This window comes from Coregonus clupeaformis, chromosome 1 (assembly GCF_020615455.1).
Source record: "Coregonus clupeaformis isolate EN_2021a chromosome 1, ASM2061545v1, whole genome shotgun sequence".
Taxonomy (NCBI): domain Eukaryota; kingdom Metazoa; phylum Chordata; class Actinopteri; order Salmoniformes; family Salmonidae; genus Coregonus; species Coregonus clupeaformis.
This window is the reverse complement of record NC_059192.1, coordinates 44,459,911-44,477,776: the sequence shown is the minus strand read 5'-3', so window position 1 is coordinate 44,477,776 and position 17,866 is coordinate 44,459,911. Positions and strand designations below refer to the sequence as shown.

The following is a 17,866-nucleotide window of genomic DNA, read 5'->3' as shown; positions in this document are numbered from 1 at the left end:
AAATAAAAGTGAACTATACCTGGCAAGTATGAGTGGTTTGGTTTAGGTTAATTTCCCATCCTTCGTGGTGTCTGCCTGTCAAGCAGCAGAAGGGCGAATTTGCCGATGTAATGTTACTGTTAGCTGATAATGTTTACTTTGCAAGCTACCGGTAGAAACTTTGTGCAGTTGGCTAAACATAGTGATAAGTAGACCTAATGTACTTTTTTCTCCATCCAACGTAGGCCTACCTAGCAAAGTTAGCTAACATTAATATTATCCCCTTTTCAACTTTATTTTTTAAATAGTGTTTAATCACGATTGCTGCTGACAGACATGAGGCTACATTGATTGATAGAACACGTCAAATTGGCTAGCTAGCTAATAACAGATCAAGTCAATATGGCTAGTTAACAAGCTAACTTTTAGGGGATAAACTAGATGGCTATATCCAAATATTGTTTGATTTGCTTGCCATCTACAGAGGTGACGACAGTAGTCCGACTGACAACTTTACCATGAACAATGTCAAGCTCTTTCCAAAAGCCTAATTTCTGATTAAGCAAGCTAAATGACACATTGGCTACCCTCACGTATCTGAAAATACGAACATCGATGCTTGGCTGCCATTTGACAAATACAAATACTCTCGCTCTTTTGTCCATAATAATATAATCATGTAGGTAGGCTATACCCGCACTGTACTGTATATGCGAGCACGCACGTGCCAGTACCGAAGTGGGCACATTCACTATATAACGCACCATTTATTTGTGACAAAACCATCAGTAAATTGAAAATGGAATGGAAACCCATTTAACGTAATTTTTTTATTCGGTACATTGGAATTTAACCGCAAAAGTTATTTTTATTGCATTACGTCATCACGCACAGTCTTTTATCCACAACAAGTCAATTTGATAGAAACATCTCTGGTGGGAAAATGTTTTATGCAAATTTTAGAATATTCACATGAAAATCTGTCCCCAATTGGATGGAAACCTAGCTAATGATAAAGAGTGAATGTGCGCACTCACCGGGGATATGGCTGATGTTCTCCGCTGGTGCCAATAAGATACTGTTCGCTCAATTAAGTTGAGAAATATCCCAATTTGTGCCACCCTTAACTGATAAACCTACATGCCAAGTATAGACCATATATTGTGTTACTTACAGGTTATAGAAAAGAGCAGAAGCTCTGAACCATCTGTTTAGATCCCAGTCCTACCTACCTACCTACAGGTTATGGAAAATGTGCTATTTTAGTATTTCTCTAGTAGGTTTCCTCAAGGAGAAAGCCTCTACTTTCAAAGATAATAAAAAACAAACACTATAGGAAGTACTACAGTAATGTCAGCAAAAACACTACAGTAAATACTATAGTGTATATACTACAGTTAACTGTAAATACTGCAGTATACTACAGTGAATACTACAGTAAAGTCCGCAAAAACACTAAACAAAAAAACTACAGTGAATACTATAGTATTTATACCATAGTATACAATTTCTTTATGTGGGTAAAAGAGTAAAAGACAGATTAGAGTATTTTCATTGTCTTCTCTTTACTGCAATAGCAATTTTCCAAACTATGTTTTCCTGCGACTGCCCTTCCGACTGTAGGCAATGCAATTTAAAACAATCCACAGCTTATTTAAAAAAAAAAGAAGCTAATGGTCTTGTGTGGCCAAATCATGCTTTCTGGTGTAGTAGCCTATTTGGATTGATATAATGTATTTATGTATAGACAGGAGTAAGCTAATTAGGCTATATAATTTTGGCAATTTAATTCAATTTATTTTAGGGGAAGCCATTAGCCTTATGGAAGCACCGCCTATGCCACTCCCTGACATAGACTTAGACTACTGTGTGTGTGTGTGTTTGTGTATACTTACATTATACAGACTAATTGGTCAGAAGAGGGGTAGAAGAGGCCATCTAGACAACCAAGATATCTGTTAAACATGGGAAGAATACAGGCCTATTAATATCAAACAAACAAAAAACAGAATGAGCTTCTGTAATTTCAGGTGTGTGTGTGTGTGTGTGTGTGTGGGTGGACTGGTAGTGCTTGCTGAGGGCATTTATCAGCCAGTGGTCCTCTCCTTCCCTCCCATCTCTTCTCCCCCATCTTTCTATTTCTCCTCATCCCTCTCTGCCTACTACTCTTTCTCTCCCCCTACTCTCCATCTTTCCTTCCTTTCTCTCTCTCCTGCGTGTGTGTGTGAGAGAGGGAGAGAGACGAGGGACAAGCGCCAAGCAACATTCCTCTCTATCCCCCTCAACTACGTTAGCAGACTTGCTAAAAACAGCTTGTCACCTCCGTGGTTAATATCCGGTCGCATCAGCAATTCTAAATGCAGTCTCAATTACTGCATATCTAATTGTTCCTAAGAACCTGAGGTTTAAGTTTATTAAAGTTTATTTTAGTTTCACCAAATCGAGAGAGTGAGAGACAGTGAGAGTTGAGAAATCTCTGCCTTAGGCAAGCAGAACGCCCCACTCTCTCCCTCAGTTAGCTTAACAGCTTGTTAGCCACCTAGGCTACTCACGGTGAATCTACAATCGCTTCAACAATTCAGCATGACATTTTTATAGCAGCATAGCAAAATGTTCCCAAGAAAACGGAGCCTTGTAGTTATCAATTTTTTTTTGCGTTTCGTCATGTACTGTATATGGTCAAACAGTGTAGATTAAATCTTGCTTACCTTCTCACTCAGGCAATTTTTTTGCTTGCTCCACAAAACTCCTTCCAGACGTCAGTCAACTTGTATACTTTGAGTTGATACTCAACTCGTTTATGATTGGACAAGGTAACACCTCCCAAAATGGACAAATGTGAATTCAGTATTTTCAGGAGAGCATGAAAAGTGGTTGTCAGAAGCGTCAAACCGCTCTGGCCCCACTGATTGAGGGAGCTCCCCCGATATCAGAGAGACATGCTCATGAACAGTTAGTCAAGCAACATTGACATTTACACACTTTATTCACAACATATTAAAGAAGATATTTCTGCAAAACAAATCTATTTAAATCACAGTTTATCAAAATAAGCACCAGCGTCAAACAGTAGAATTCTCACTCAGCGTCCAGATGTTGTCACGTGACCTAACACCCTACCATAGGAGCAAAGCAGGAAGTAAAATGTGTGCTCTGATTTGTTGATTCAACTGAACTGACATTAAAAAAATACATTCTATTGCATGAGCTAACATCATCAGTTAACATCATTTGAAGGAACATTCTACATTACCATGGAAATTATTGCATCACAATATCAGGCAGCCATTGTTATCGTACCCATGAGTTTAACAGTCAAATTGCAAGGGTTAGAGGTTCCAAGCCTGTTCTATTAATTGTATTTCTATATGTGCTGTTGCTGCATTGTGGTCACTTCAGTCAGATGTTCGTTCAACATTTCTTAAAAATAATTTGTCTTTCTTCGGTTATGACGGTTATTTTATTTTCATGACGGTCTTCATCCATAACCGTCGGTTATACGGTAATTGTGCCAGCCCTACCTACTGTCATTCTCTTGTGAATGTGCTGTTCATATCTTCTTGAAGTCAAGGACTGATTCAGTGCGTGGCAATAAGACTCACTCCCTGAAATGTTTTTACTTGGGTTCCATTCCATCCTACCTTAGTGATTGTTTGTCCATTCAGCCAGCGTTCCTTTCAGTCCAAAGCATGTGGGTTAGAGCTATGATTGAATCACAGACTGCCACCTACTTTACTGTGAGCGTCTTCCACCATTAACCAGCCTCAAGGTTATTTCCAATCAGTATCATGTCTGACTCCTGTATTGTTCCTTTAGTCCCTGTAGAGTTGGTTAAGCCTAGCAGGCTGGAGCGAGTTATTTGATTGGATGCTTCTTAGTGTGTTGGGTCTGCTGAGCAAACTGAGGAGTGTGATTGGGAAAAGAAAGACGCAATGAATTTCAAATTTGATCTCTTTCCTATTTTCTCACTCTTTTTCTCTCCCCATAGCTGTCTTTATTTCTCCTGATAAAGCCTTAAAACAATGTGAGATCAATTCCCATTCAAGCATAATTCATGAATATTAGAACAAGAGAGGATGGGATACAATGACTGTTAGAAAACATGCGTCATATATTTTTTATGGAGCATTGTAGACGTGACTGACATTTATATTGTTGTTTATTGTTGACGGCTCAAGGTAACTGTCATGAGTCCTCTAATGCTATTGATGACGGATGTGGCAGGCGCGCACACCATTTTGCATTAATGAAAAAGTCACAGTCTTCTACTCCTGCTGGGATTGATCTCTGGAAAGACATTTGAAGTGACATTGATGACATGCTTGTTGTGTCTGGAAAAGAACTCTAACTGTGAGTCAGCTGGGTGTGAACAAGTGGAATTGAGATGGACATGAAGAATGTGAAGACGAGTGTTATATGAAGTGAAGATAGATACAGTGAGTGACCCATGTCTGTTTGTGTCCCCTGGTGCAGGTTGGCATGGTGTTACACTACTCGTCCCTCTCCACCATGCTGTGGCTCGGGGTGATGGCCCGGAACATTTACAAGCAGGTGACCAAAAAGCCCCTTCAACCCCAGGACAGTGACCCGCCTGCTCACCCCAAACAGCCCATGCTGAGGTAAACACAATCCCCCTCTCAGGGTGACCCCTCTGTGTGTGTGTGTGTGTGTGTGTGTGTGTGTAATTCGTGTGTATGCATGTCTGCTTGTCTACTCATGCAGCTGATTGTGCTTGTTGTAAATGTGCTGTTGGTATCTATTTGAGGCCAAGGATTGGTTCAGTGCACAATTCTATGCTTTCTTATTTAATTTATTTCCCTGCTATACTGTATGCCTTGTACGGAGATGCTATTGTTGTGTTGGCCTGCTCTCCTGCCGGTGCTTATTAATTCCTCATTCCCACTTAATCCACCCTTTGGATCCTGCTTCTCTTTTATTAGAGGGTGTGTATTTGAAACCTTTGTCTTAACCTTTCTGTAATGTTCTGTTTCTGAAACGCTGTTAGCTACAGAGAGAATGATCATTGGGCTTGTAGTTGTAGGTTCAAGTTTTATTGTCAAATGCACAAGTACTGTGAAATGCTTAACTTGCCAGCCCTACCCAACAATGCAGTAAGCAATATCAAAATAGTATAGCTAATAAATAAATCTATAGTAAAGAAAAGACGACAAATAAGAAATGAGAGCGGAAGCTATATGCAGGGTCCCTGCCAATACCAAATGTACAATGTGCAGGGATACTGGAGGATTTGAGGTAGATATGTAGGTGGGGATTAGGAGAACGTGACTGGTAGTAGGATAAATAATCATAATAATAATAATAGTAAACAGTATGGCAGCAGCATAAGTGGTGGGTGTGTGCAAGAGTGTCAGTGAAGGCATGATAGGCAGATATACATGTAAACAGGGCTGGAAAATGACTGGTAGCAGGAATATGTAAATACTTATGGTAATATACTAGTGGTAATATATACATGTAAACAGGGCTGGAAAATGACTAGTAGCAGGAATATGTAAATACTTATGGTAATATATACATGTAAACAGGGCTGGAAAATGACTAGTAGCAGGAATATGTAAATACTTATGGTAATATACTAGTGGTAATATATACATGTAAACAGGGCTGGAAAATGACTAGTAGCAGGAATATGTAAATACTCATGGTAATATACTAGTGGTAATATATACATGTAAACAGGAGTAATAGTGACCAGTAGCAGAATAAATAGATAGGTACTAATGTTAATGGAAATCAATAATCAATGAACAGCAGCGTAGTGGTAGTAATAAATGTAATCAATAATAATTTTAGCAGCAGCGTAGGTGTGAGGGGGAGCAGTAGTTGTTAGCCATTTAACAGTCTTATGGCCAGAGGATAGAAGGTGTTTAGAAATCTGTTGGTCTCAGCCTTGATGCACCGGTACTGTACCGGACGGGAGCATGGAGAATAGTCCATGTCTCGGGTGGCTGGAATCTTTGGCAATTGTTCAGGCCTTTCTCAGACACCGCCTGGCATGTACGTCCTGGATGGCTGGGAGCTCACCCCCAGTGATGTGCTGGGCCGTCCACACCACCCTCTGTAGGGCCTTCTGGTCAATGGCAGTGCAGTTGCCATACCAGACGGTGAAACAACCAGTCAGGATGCTCTCGATGGAGCAGCTTTAAAAGTTCCTAAGGATCTGAGGGGCCATGCCAAATCGTTTCAGCCTCCTGAGGGAGAAGAGGAACTTCTTCACGACGGCACTGGTGTGAGAGGGCCACCCTCAGTGATGTGGACACCAAGGAACTTGAAGGTTACTTGAAATAAAGGATATTATAAGCAAGTCATGCTTGGTAGATTCAGTATAAACCTTAGTTGTGTGTGTTATTTTTCTTCTCTAAAAGCACGATTACCATGGGTTTCACTTGGGAGTGTTATTGGTTCATTTATCTGAAGAGGCATCTATAGCTAGGTTACATTCCTCACTCTTTGGCTTTGTTCACTTCATGCACTCTATTGTAATATTACTGTCACTGCTACGAATGTATACAGTTTGGCACCTCATTAGCTAGTGCTTCTCTTACACTTACTAATGTCAGGAAATAAAATGTTGAACTTAAGTCACTCTCTGCTTTAGGGAATAACTTTTAGTTTGAAAAATATAACACACCATTTGGAAATGACTCGGATAAATACCCTAGATTGCTGGGAGCCGAGGATATTCTTTTTAATCAAACACATTTCAGAAATGGGGCCTATTCAATTTAAAGACTCCTATTAGTGCAGTAGAGATGACATTCAACAAGCTGTCTGCTGCTTAGCAACTATCACTAAGCATGTTTATTAACATCATCATCATCATCGGCATTATCATCATCATCTCTTGGTCATTATCGCTTTCATGATCACTATTCAGCATCTTGTCATCAATATAACCTTAGAAAATGGAGGGGAAGCCACTGTGGAACATGTATCTCACAGGACTTGTTGGTTGGTTGGAAGGATAACAAATAACGGTGACTGTGCGAGGATGGTTTGCAAACTGACATGTTACACATATGACTAAATGAATTTATATTCAAAACTGAAATATAGGGAAAGAGTCAGAGTCTGTGCCAAGTAGTAGGTGACTGGTGCGTCAGAGTAAAAAGTACCTATTGAAGAGGCCCTCTCTCTCTGTTGCCTGTGAGGTAGACAGAGGAAGTTGGTTGGTTTCGATGATGATAAATGAGTTTGGTTTGTGTGTTGGCTGAGTCATCTGGCTGCAAGGGAAGAGCAATAGTGGAGAGAGAGAAGAGGAAATAGTGTTGATCCAGCTGAAGGGGGAGAGAGGAGACTTAAACAATTACCTGTTACCATGGTGCCCACCCAAGGCTCTACCCAATTACCTGTGAGCCTGCTGAGCCTGCATTGGATTTCAGCTTTCAGAGCTGTGACCTTATCACCAATCTCAATCTATTTAATGTTTGATCATGGCTTTAATCCATAATCGCTTAGGTGCACACATCAGATTTAACGTCACTTATGGTGTTATATTTATTTACTTATTTATATTTCTGCATATGCTTGCTTCACGTGCTTGTGGGAAATAGGAAACTGGGAACTAAGAAGTGCTAGGTCCGACATGATTGTGTACAAGTGCTTTTGAAGTTCAATCAATTATTCAACCAATCAGATTTTAGCTAGCTTGATAAGCTTGCTAATAATAAAGTTAGCTACAGGTAACTGCCAAAATAAAGATAACACTTGAGTAAATTAGGGATACACAGTATATTGAAAGCAGGTACTGTACTTTCACACAGGTGTGGTTCCTGAGTTAATTAAGCAATTAACATACCATCATGCTTAGTGTCATGTATAAAAATGGCCCATTATTTTGGCCCATTATAAAGTGTGTGTGTGTGTGTGTGTGTAAAATTCCATCACCAAATGATGGAATTTCTCATTGAAGAATGGTGTCACATCCCTCCAATACAATTACAGACACTTGTACAATCTATGCCAAGGCGCATTGAAGCTGTTCTGGCTCGTGGTGGCCCAATGCCCTATTAAGACACTTTATGTTGGTGTGTCCTTTATTTTGGCAGTTACTTGTAACATTTTCTCAGAGTTTCCCATTTTCTCAGAGCTTCCGATAACTCCGATAGCATGTGAACGTGACATTACTTTGCCAATCGCAACTGTGCTGTGTAGCAGCTTCACGGAAAAACTTGATTAAGAAGTATTGTATGGTACAATATATTAAATACAGGTAGCCTGTAATATCAACATTAGGTATCCAGTGCACATTCCTACATGAACCATCTGCAGCTGGACGCCAGTGAAAGTCATTGAGGACAAGGACCCTCAGCTTCTCTTCACACTCCTCGACCACCTGTGCAGCACAGGGAGGAGGCTTTATGGAGGTGTGTGTGTGTGTGTCTAATGCTTGCCGTCAGAGGGACCCAGGCAATGAGACTTAGCCGCTGGAGACAAATCCATTTTCCTCATCCTTCTCCCATCCCCCTCTCCTCCTCAGCCCAGAAACAGGCCGACGACAGAATCTGAAGGCAGCGGTTTATTTGGCTGTCAGCTAATCCAGCATCCTGTCACGGTGACCTTTGTCCAATTGACCTCTGTGTGTGCTGTGTTGGCCCCACTGGTTAAATGCTTAGGATACAAATAAGTACATAATCATTGCCACATGCTATAGAGGAGATGGGGTACTCACTGAACCCTCACTTCACTTCGTTAAAAATAGCAGTGGAACTGGGCAATATTCCTATTTATTTTTTGCAGTACAGTAATAACTTCAGTAGTGCTGTGTCTGTGTCAGTATGCAGTGTCTGCATAAGTATTCTGTGCCCCAAAATAGAACGAATTACAGTAAGCGGCATAGCAACCAATTACACAATGCAGCTTTATTCACCCTTTTTTGCACCAGTTTCCTCCAACATCAGGAAATGTCACAACATGTGGACTGGCCTGTGTACTCCACTCCCCATAGTATATCCAGGGCCAGACAGAGAGACAGAGGACAGTACATAGACAGACGAGAGCGGGAGGAAGCACTTCTCGCTCGGGGGCTTTGGGTGTCTATTTGTATCATTTGATTATTGCTGCTGCTCCCCAAAACTTAACTCAAAAGCGCCCACCCTCTGCACTGTCTACCATTTTGTGTTGTGAGTTTGAATGAGTCTTTAATGGAGAGTACTGCAATGAGAGAGAGAATGAAAGTGAGACAGAGAGAGAGAGGGAATGAGAGAGAAAGACCTACAGTAGGGATGTGTTCCTGTGTGTGTGTGTGTGTGTGTGTGTGTGTGTGTGTGTGTGTGTGTGTGTATGTATGTATGTATGTATGTATGTATGTGTGTGTGTGTATCTGTGTGCATGCGTGATTGTGTGTGTGTGTCGGCCTGGCATGGAAGGCTGGGGTTGTAGACTGGTGACTGGTTGAGATAGAGAGGGGAATAGGGGTCAGAAAGCACTAGGTTTAACATCCCATGGTCCTCTCGTCTTTATGCTTATCTCCTTGTCATGTGTGTAAATGACTTTCTGTTGAAGGAGTGTCCTGAGGGAATCACTCCACTCAGACACTGACAGCCCCGGTAATGCTCCCTCTTCCACCTGCCCGCACAAACATCTTGATTGTAATTGAATTTTGGGATGGGTGCAGAGGGAGGGAGGTGGGGACAAAAGGGGTTGGGTAAACGGGAGACAGCAAGAGCAAGACAGACAGAGGGAGGGAGCGAGGGTGGGGACTGCATGTTTCTGTTTTGTGTTTTATCCAGGGCTGAAGCAGAGAGAGGAGAATATCTCAAGCAGTAATAGAGACATCTCCGATTTGAGGAGAAGTGGATGTACCAAGCTGTGTGAACATGCTCCAGCACAAATAAAGCTGTTTGCCTACTTGTGTTATACTGTGTCTCAGAGCTGTTTTTCATGTTGAGGAGCAGCAAAGTTGATTATACTGTGCAGAACAGGAGAGAGTAGGTCAATTTTCTACCTCTTCCTCTCTCTCATGCTGTCTCTCATTCTCTCTCTTTTCTCTTTTCCCTCTCTTTTTCTCTGTCCCTTCATCTCCAGTCTACAACCCAAGCCGGCACACAGAGAGAAGCACATCCTCAGGTCTCTTTCTTTTTCTTATTTTTCTCTTTGTCTCTCTCGCTCGCGCTCTCTCTGACTATCTCACTCTCTCTCTCTGGCTCACTACTATTGATTACTGGAAGTACAGCCCAGAAAACAGAGGATATTGGTGTTGTAAAGTGACTGTTATATGTCACACATTTTATAATCTCTCTCTTTCTTCAGGTTTTATTTAGTCAGTGGCGGAGTGCCCTTCATCATCTGTGGAATCACAGCAGGCGTCAATATTGACAACTATGGCAGTGGGGAGACATCACCCTAGTAAGTCACAGTCACAGTTTTTCACTGTTTTACGCACACGCACACACAGGTAGGATCTTAATTTTAGCCAGTTAGCTACAGCAGGAAAATAATCCTGCAGCAACAGGAGTTGTGGATTAAAATTAAAGGACATTTTTTGTAGGGGTTGATATTTTTTGTTAGGGCAAATCAAGTCTGACATTTTAAAGTGGAAATTAAACTTTAGATGCCTCATCAACGGCTCTGTCTAGTCTCCATGCACCGATATCCTGCAACGACTATTTACCTCCAAAATAGATTAGATGCAGATAGATCTGATGATATGAGTCACACTTCAGTGTATGTTGCCCACCCCCACCCCCCTTTATTTTCTTTATCACTTAAGGTAATTTATCGCTTCAAGATGCCTATGGCTCTTCTCTGTGTTCATGTATTTCAGTGTTTATTAAAGCAAACACACTGAGGTCATGTGTCTTAGCTCATTGGTCACCATAGCAACACCCACCCGTAGTATGCGCTCCAGCAGGTATATCTCACTGGTCATCCCCAAAGCCAACACCTCCTTTGGCCGCCATTCCTTCCAGTTCTCTGCTGCCAATGACTGGAACAAATTGCAAAAATCTCTGAAGCTGGAGACTCTTATCTCCCTCACTAACTTTAAGCATCAGTTGTCAGAGCACCTTACCGATCACTGCACCTGTACACAGCCCATCTGAAATTAGCCCACCCAACTACCTCATCCCTATATTGTTATTTATTTTGCTCATTTGCACCCCAGTATCTCTATTTGCACATAATCTCTTGCACATCTATCATTCCAGTGTTAATACTAATTGTAATTATTTTGCACTATAGCCTATTTATTGCCTTACCTCCATAACTTGCTACATTTGCACACACTGTATATATATTTTCTGTTGTATTTTTTGACTTTATGTTTTGTTTTACCCCTTATGTAACTCTGTGTTGTTGTTTTTATCGCACTGCTTTGCTTTATCTTGGCCAGGTCGCAGTTGTAAATGAGAACTTGTTCTCAACTGGCTTACCTGGTTAAATAAAGGTGAAATAAATAAATAAATAAAATACAGTGATATTAATGTAGTCTACTGTGTGCGTGTGTGTGTGTGTGTGTGTGTGTGTGTGTGTGTGTGTGTGTATTGCAGCTGCTGGATGGCGTGGGAGCCCAGCCTGGGAGCCTTCTACGGCCCCGTGGCCTTCATCATCCTGGTCACCTGCGTCTACTTCCTGTGTACCGTCATCCAGCTGAGGCGCCACCCAGAGAGGAAGTACGAACTGAAATCCCTGACTCAGGAGCAGCAGAGACTGGCATCTGTCACCGGCGTGGGCGGGCACTGCCACCAGGGAGGGGGAGGAGAGCCCGGAGCACTGCCACCACCGCCCAACGGAGGGCAATGCCACGCGGGCTGCCACTCAGCCATTGCCATTAACCCCTCTCTACTGGCCAACGAGCATTCGTTCAAGGCCCAGCTGAGGACAGCGGCCTTCACCCTCTTCTTGTTCGTGGCCACGTGGGCCTTCGGGGCGCTGGCTGTGTCACAGGGCCACTTTCTGGACATGATCTTCAGCTGCCTGTACGGTGCCTTCTCCGTCACGCTGGGCCTTTTTGTGCTCATCCACCACTGTGCAAAGCGGGACGACGTGTGGCACTGCTGGTGCGCCTGCTGCCCTGGGAGACGCACCAACCACGGTTGCCACGGTCATGGTCACGGCCACTCATGTCCAAAGGTTAATGTCAATGGGGATACAATAGGGCATGGCCACGGGCACTGCCACCTGGATTCGCCGTGCCCGGGTAAGGCCCTGTTGGGAGGACACGCCCAAAGTGGCACCTTGAGTCACTGTAAGCATGGCAGCCTGGCTCCGGCGCAGAACCAGGTGCCGTGCCTGTCCCCCGTGGCGCCCTGCTGCGCCGCCCTGCACAGCCAGCAGCTGATGGAGGAGCCTCCGGCGCACGTGCTCCTGCACACTGACCCAGAGGGCTACCGGCCGGGCATCCACCTGCATCGGTGCCTGAAGGGCAGCACTAGAACTAAGTCTCGCCACTTTAGCCGCCACCGGCATGCTGGCACAGGAGAGGGAGGAGGGGTGGCCTACCACATCCCCTCCAGTGTAGACGGAGGCTCTATCCACAGCTCCCACACAGACAGCCCTCACAGCACGCACGAGCGCCACGGACACATCTGCCACCTGGCTGCTTCCCCCCACGAAGTAGGCCACCACACGTGCCATGGGTCAGCAGCGGTGGTGGCTCACGAGGCGGCGCTGGCGTGCCACGCCCCCTGCCACCGGCACGTGCCTTGCTGTGCCAAGGCGGACCTGTTCCCCACTCTGTGCCAGAGTGGGGAACAGGCGGGCGACACTGGCACCTTTCTGTGTGGCTGTGGCAAAAAAGCCAATGAGGAGGATCTGATCGTGCCGCATCACCACCTGGAGATGCACCCGCGCAGACAATCCTACCCCCAGAACCCACCGCCCAATCAGAATGGGATCCTTAAAGGCGGCCTGCACGAGGGTTTCCTGTACGCATCAGACAGCACAGGGAATATACGCACTGGACCCTGGAGAAATGAAACTACTGTGTAGTCTAAAGATTGGGGGAAGAGAGAGACAGCCCCAGCCTCCCTCCCTCTAAACCTCACTTCACTCCCTTTCTAGGAACTACAACAAATAATAATGAATAACTCTATCCCATCACGACCTGTGTGTTTTAAAAAAACGTTCATTCTTTGTTTGTTTTCATGTGTTCTACTTCACTGTATAGATTATCTGACATTGTCGTATAAGGCCCCAATGAGCAGCCATACACACAACCAATTTTTCTCTCCTTCAATAGAGGAATGTGAGTCCCACACAACAAGATACAGTACCTTTTGTTGAAGGTATTTTTACCGCTATAGTATGGTATTATTATTACATATCTAAACAATATGGATGTGTGAACAGAACACTTGTGTTTATTCTCGCTCAAAGCAAATGCTCTACGAGATTGCGTTCTCTTTTGTGAGTCACTAAATCCATTGACTACTCTCTGATGTGTACCTTCATTACTAGTGTTTTAGGTAAACACACCAGCAATTTAGTCATTTGCATTTTTGCCATTTTGAACAACAAGCATACTTACTATAATATACTGTGATTATCTGCTAGAGATTTCTTAGTAATATACAAAGATATCTGCTCTCGTCAGAGTTCTGTGGATGCCGATACCTTGTGATTTATTTTTTAAGCAACCGAAAAGAAAACCGAAACCACATTAAGTATTCTGTTACAGGTTGATATTGAATGTTCTTGTCTGTATGATGTCTTACTGTTGTGTTTTTTGGAGAGAAGTGTACAACAACAACAATCACATTGTCATTGTGTATATTTTCAGTGTTGGAGTGATAGTGCCATTCATGGTGTAGGTTGAAGTTGCCCCCAGACACTGATCTTTGGTCAGTTTAGCATTTCCCCCACTAATGGTTAAGGTTAGGATTGTGGCAGGGCAAGCTGATCCTAGATCTCTAACTAGGAGAAACTTTGCCCCGGTGCCAAGCATCATTATTGCCAGGCTGAACAACATCCTCTAAATAACCCAAGCAAGCATCTCCCATCTCTGGCAAGGATCCACAAAATGGTGGGAGGTCATATCAGAGATCAATGCTAAAACGCAACCATTTATTTTTCTAGGCAACAGAGCATGCAGGCCTTGTATGTAGCTATGTGCTGTGTGTTTTTGCCTTATATCAATGCACATTAATGAAAAACGCCATCACTGTTTGTCTATGGAGCAGATCGAGCTGCGTTTGCTATAACATGCCGTAAAAACAAACAATAATATTTGTACACGATTTTAGTATCCATTATTGTGGATAGTCCTGAAACCATGGTCTGTTGCGGGACAGAGGATAGGGCTGAGATTCAGTGTTGCTATTATTGTCACCAAGTTGGTCATCGTCATGTTGAAGTGTTGTCCCTTGGCTGAGAACATGCAGGAAGTGAATTTAGTTTAATATTTATTAGTGATGGTGGTATTATGTACGGTGGCCCTAAGGGGCAAATTAACTTTGCCTCTTAGGGCCACCGTAGTTGTGTTTCGGTATGGAAACCAGTCATTCCCTAGTGAGAGAGAAGAGACCAGGTTAAGAGAGAAACAATCACTACCTACAAGAATACAGCAACTCCTGCCTGGCCAAAACACCTTGGCATGTCACACCATCCATCCATCTTGTGCACTCTTGTCTATGTACATAGAATTGGTTCCGATGAATTATTTTATGAAAGATTTAAGATATTTAATAGTAAATAAATCTATATGTAAAGAAAATGTATGGGAAAGACTTACCTCAATGTTAATGCTCAGTATCTGAGTTTAGAAATGTGATTTGTTTTTTGGTGCATTGTTCTGTTTGCTTTTATTTTTGCTCTGATCTTTCATAAGGTATGCAGACTGGCCATATGTTTTGTTATATTTGACACACAAATGCACCAACAGCTAAGGGATACCAGGACTTGATGTCACACATGTCGACTGTGTTTGAATTGTGAATTGAATTTCAAAGTGTGTCTCCTCAACATGCGACTTGATTCCAGAAAGAAGTGTTTGAATATGAAATATTTTAGCATTTCTGAAAAGAGAGCATTCTTATAGATACATGCATAAAAGTAATGATCCCCCATGAGACTTAAAGACTATGTCAGATGAAGCTTGACTTCATAGCTATGTTGTCTGGATCAATGAGCTTTGTAACAGTTTCACTAAAAACACCTAACATCCTTGGTAGCTCTTTTTAAAATCATCCTGCATTAAACATGTCTATGCGAGAGTATTTTGCTTTGGTCTAATTTCTGTATTTCTTGTACATCGACATATGTCTTAGAAGCAAAAATAGCTCTCCATGTGTGTGAACCGCTGGGTTTGGTACCATAGGCCTCTATCTACCACCTGTCTCATCAGTCAGCAGTAGGACTGCCAATTTAGCCAGCCGGATTAGCCTGTCAGATCTCTGCAAGTATTTTCACCTTTTTCTAGATCAACAACACGGATACCAATAAATTAATTTTTTCACCATGCATTGAACAACATATTTTGCTGTGAGTTTGTGTGTGTGTGTGTGTGTGTGTGCGCGCGCTCACATACCTGCCTGTGTGTGTCTGTGTGTGCATTTGTGCATGCGCTTGTGCGTGATAGTGTTTGTGTGTGTGTGTGTGTGTGTTAGCATGCATGTGTGTATATGTACGGTATGTGTCTTTTGTGTATCATAAAGCAGGCCAGGGCTGACAGTCCAATGAAACGCCTGAGCACATTTAATATGCAGCTGTAGACCACACGCCACTCAGCCCCCTCCCCACCATCAGATTATTCCTGTAACTTGGAGCAAGTAAAAACCCAGGCCCTGCCTCTAGCTGTGAAGACAGACTCTGACAGAGACAGAGATTTCTGTGTGACCTTGTGGGATAATAATAATAATATGCCATTTAGCAGACGCTTTTATCCATAGCGACTTACAGTCATGCGTGCATACATATATTATTATTTTTTATGTGTGTATGGGTGGTCCCGGGGATCGAACCCACTACCTTGGCGTTACAAGCGGCGTGCTCTACCAGCTGAGCCACAGAGGGATGCTTTCAAGGTCGGTCACTGGTGTATATGGTGAGTCATATCTAGAGAGGTGATCTGATTCACCCAAGAGGGAACATACAGTACTGTAAATATTGGTTGTGTGATGTTGATGACAGGGTTGTGTGGGTGCGTGCGTGCGTGCGCATTCACTGCCAGATGAGTCAAGTGTTGATGATTATGGAGATACTGGGATTTGCTGGTAGGACTTCAGCCTGCAGTTCAATCAGATGGGGTTTTCTGAGCCAATTAATCTGTTCCTGAATCTGCTTTTGATGGAACGTCAGACTGCAGTACCCTAATCCCTCAGTCTGAGATGGAGAGCAACAGGCAGAGGATGGAGGATGCATTTCAACCCACAGGAAAACATGCAGAGGTGCCCCTCCACTCCAAGACATTTGCTTCTGTTTATTAAAAAATGCATCTGAATTAAGAAACGACAAATGTGATGTTTATGATACAATTAGACATGTTGTATTTTCTTGGTTTGGCATCGGCTCCCGATGAATGCTGTCAAGTGCTCAACAACAACAGCCAGGTTCGCTGGGGAGACCATACAGGCTTTATGTATGTTAATATCTCACTGTAACTGCTGTATTACTTCTCACGTATCCCTCCACAGTGATTTGGCATCATGTACACTCAAAGCATCATTTTTGAGTCTCTTTGTAGCAGAGGAGGCTGGTGGGAGGAGCTATAGGAGGATGGACTCATTGTATAGGCTGGAATGGTATCAATGGAATAGAGTCAAATACATTGTTTCCATGTGTTTGAAGTGTTTGGTACCATTCCATTGATTCCATTCCCGCCATTGCAATGAGCTTGTCCTCCTATAGCTCCTCACACCAGCCTCCACTGCGTTGTAGGTATACCTCATGATACTAGAGATTTCTGAAAGACTCTTGACAGTCCGCTGTGATCACCATGCTAATGTCATCCTTGACTGAACGTATACACACCTCAAAGGGAGGGAGAGAGGGTGGCAGGCAACATGTAGAGAGAGATGGGAAATGTAGGTGTGATGAGAGAGAGAATAGTGATGGGAAGACTTCATTCTGTTGATGAGAGAGAGAAAGGGAATGGCCCTGCTGTCACGACGACAGCTCATCAGCTCCACAGAGTAACAGTGAAGCTTGGGAGAAAACTCAGCATGTGTGACTCTGCCTTTGTGTGTATAGCATCTCACACGGTATCTGCATATGTGTGCATATCATTCATGCTGGGATCTGACTGTGTTTGTACTGCTCTTGCTTCTCTGCTACTGATAATGATGATGGTAATAAGCATGAGGCACATTGCTATTTCAGGTTTTTGTGCTTCCTGACGATTTGAGAGGAATAGGTTGTTCATTTTCCCCACTGAGTTGTACAGTACAGTAGCTATCAGCCTGTGAGGGGGTTGGAGGAATGGAGACTGTGATGTGTGTTACTGCAACACACAGGCCCGGCCATGAAAACAAACGAGGAATGTATTGGTTTATTTGCTTGTCATTAGCTAGGTTTCCATCCCATTGGCAAGAATATGTGAATATTCTAAAACCCGCATAAAGAAAATGTGCACATTTTCCCACCAGTGGTGTGTTTCCACCAAACTGACTTGTTTTGGAATAAATTAATTTGTTAACTGTTCAACTATTGTCTTTCTCTCTCTTTGAGTCAACTACTCACCACATTGTATGCACTGCAGTGCTAGCTAGCTGTATCTTATGCTTTCAGTAGTAGATTAATTAACTGATTTGATTGGGTGGACAACATGTCAATTCATGCTGCAAGAGCTCTGATAGGTTGGAGGACGTCCTCCGGGAGTTGTCATAATTACTGTGTAAGTCTATGGAATGGGTGAGAACCATGAGCCTCCTAGGTTTTGTATTGAAGTCAATGTACCCAGAGGAGGACAGAAGCTTGCTGTCACCATTGA

At 43.0% G+C, this 17,866-nt stretch overlaps 1 protein-coding gene and 1 non-coding gene across 3 annotated transcripts in view; both read left to right on the top strand.

The window, feature by feature from the left end:
• Positions 1–15,155, top strand: part of LOC121569205 (adhesion G protein-coupled receptor A3) — a 273,801-nt gene extending 258,646 nt beyond the window's left edge. Inside the window, exons 18-21 of one of the 2 annotated variants that reach the window (XM_041879972.2) lie at positions 4,453–4,598; positions 10,027–10,068; positions 10,252–10,347; positions 11,490–15,155. In XM_041879972.2, coding sequence (XP_041735906.2) covers positions 4,453–4,598; positions 10,027–10,068; positions 10,252–10,347; positions 11,490–12,930 — 1,725 coding nt within the window. In that variant the 3' untranslated portion in view covers positions 12,931–15,155. The remainder of the gene's footprint in view (positions 1–4,452; positions 4,599–10,026; positions 10,069–10,251; positions 10,348–11,489) is intronic. The other variant, XM_041879981.2, reaches the window with a different exon arrangement.
• LOC121585148 lies at positions 1,230–1,282 on the top strand. The gene has a single exon (XR_006003804.1). It is a non-coding gene; the product is annotated as a U7 small nuclear RNA (small nuclear RNA).
• Positions 15,156–17,866: the final 2,711 nt, after the last annotated feature.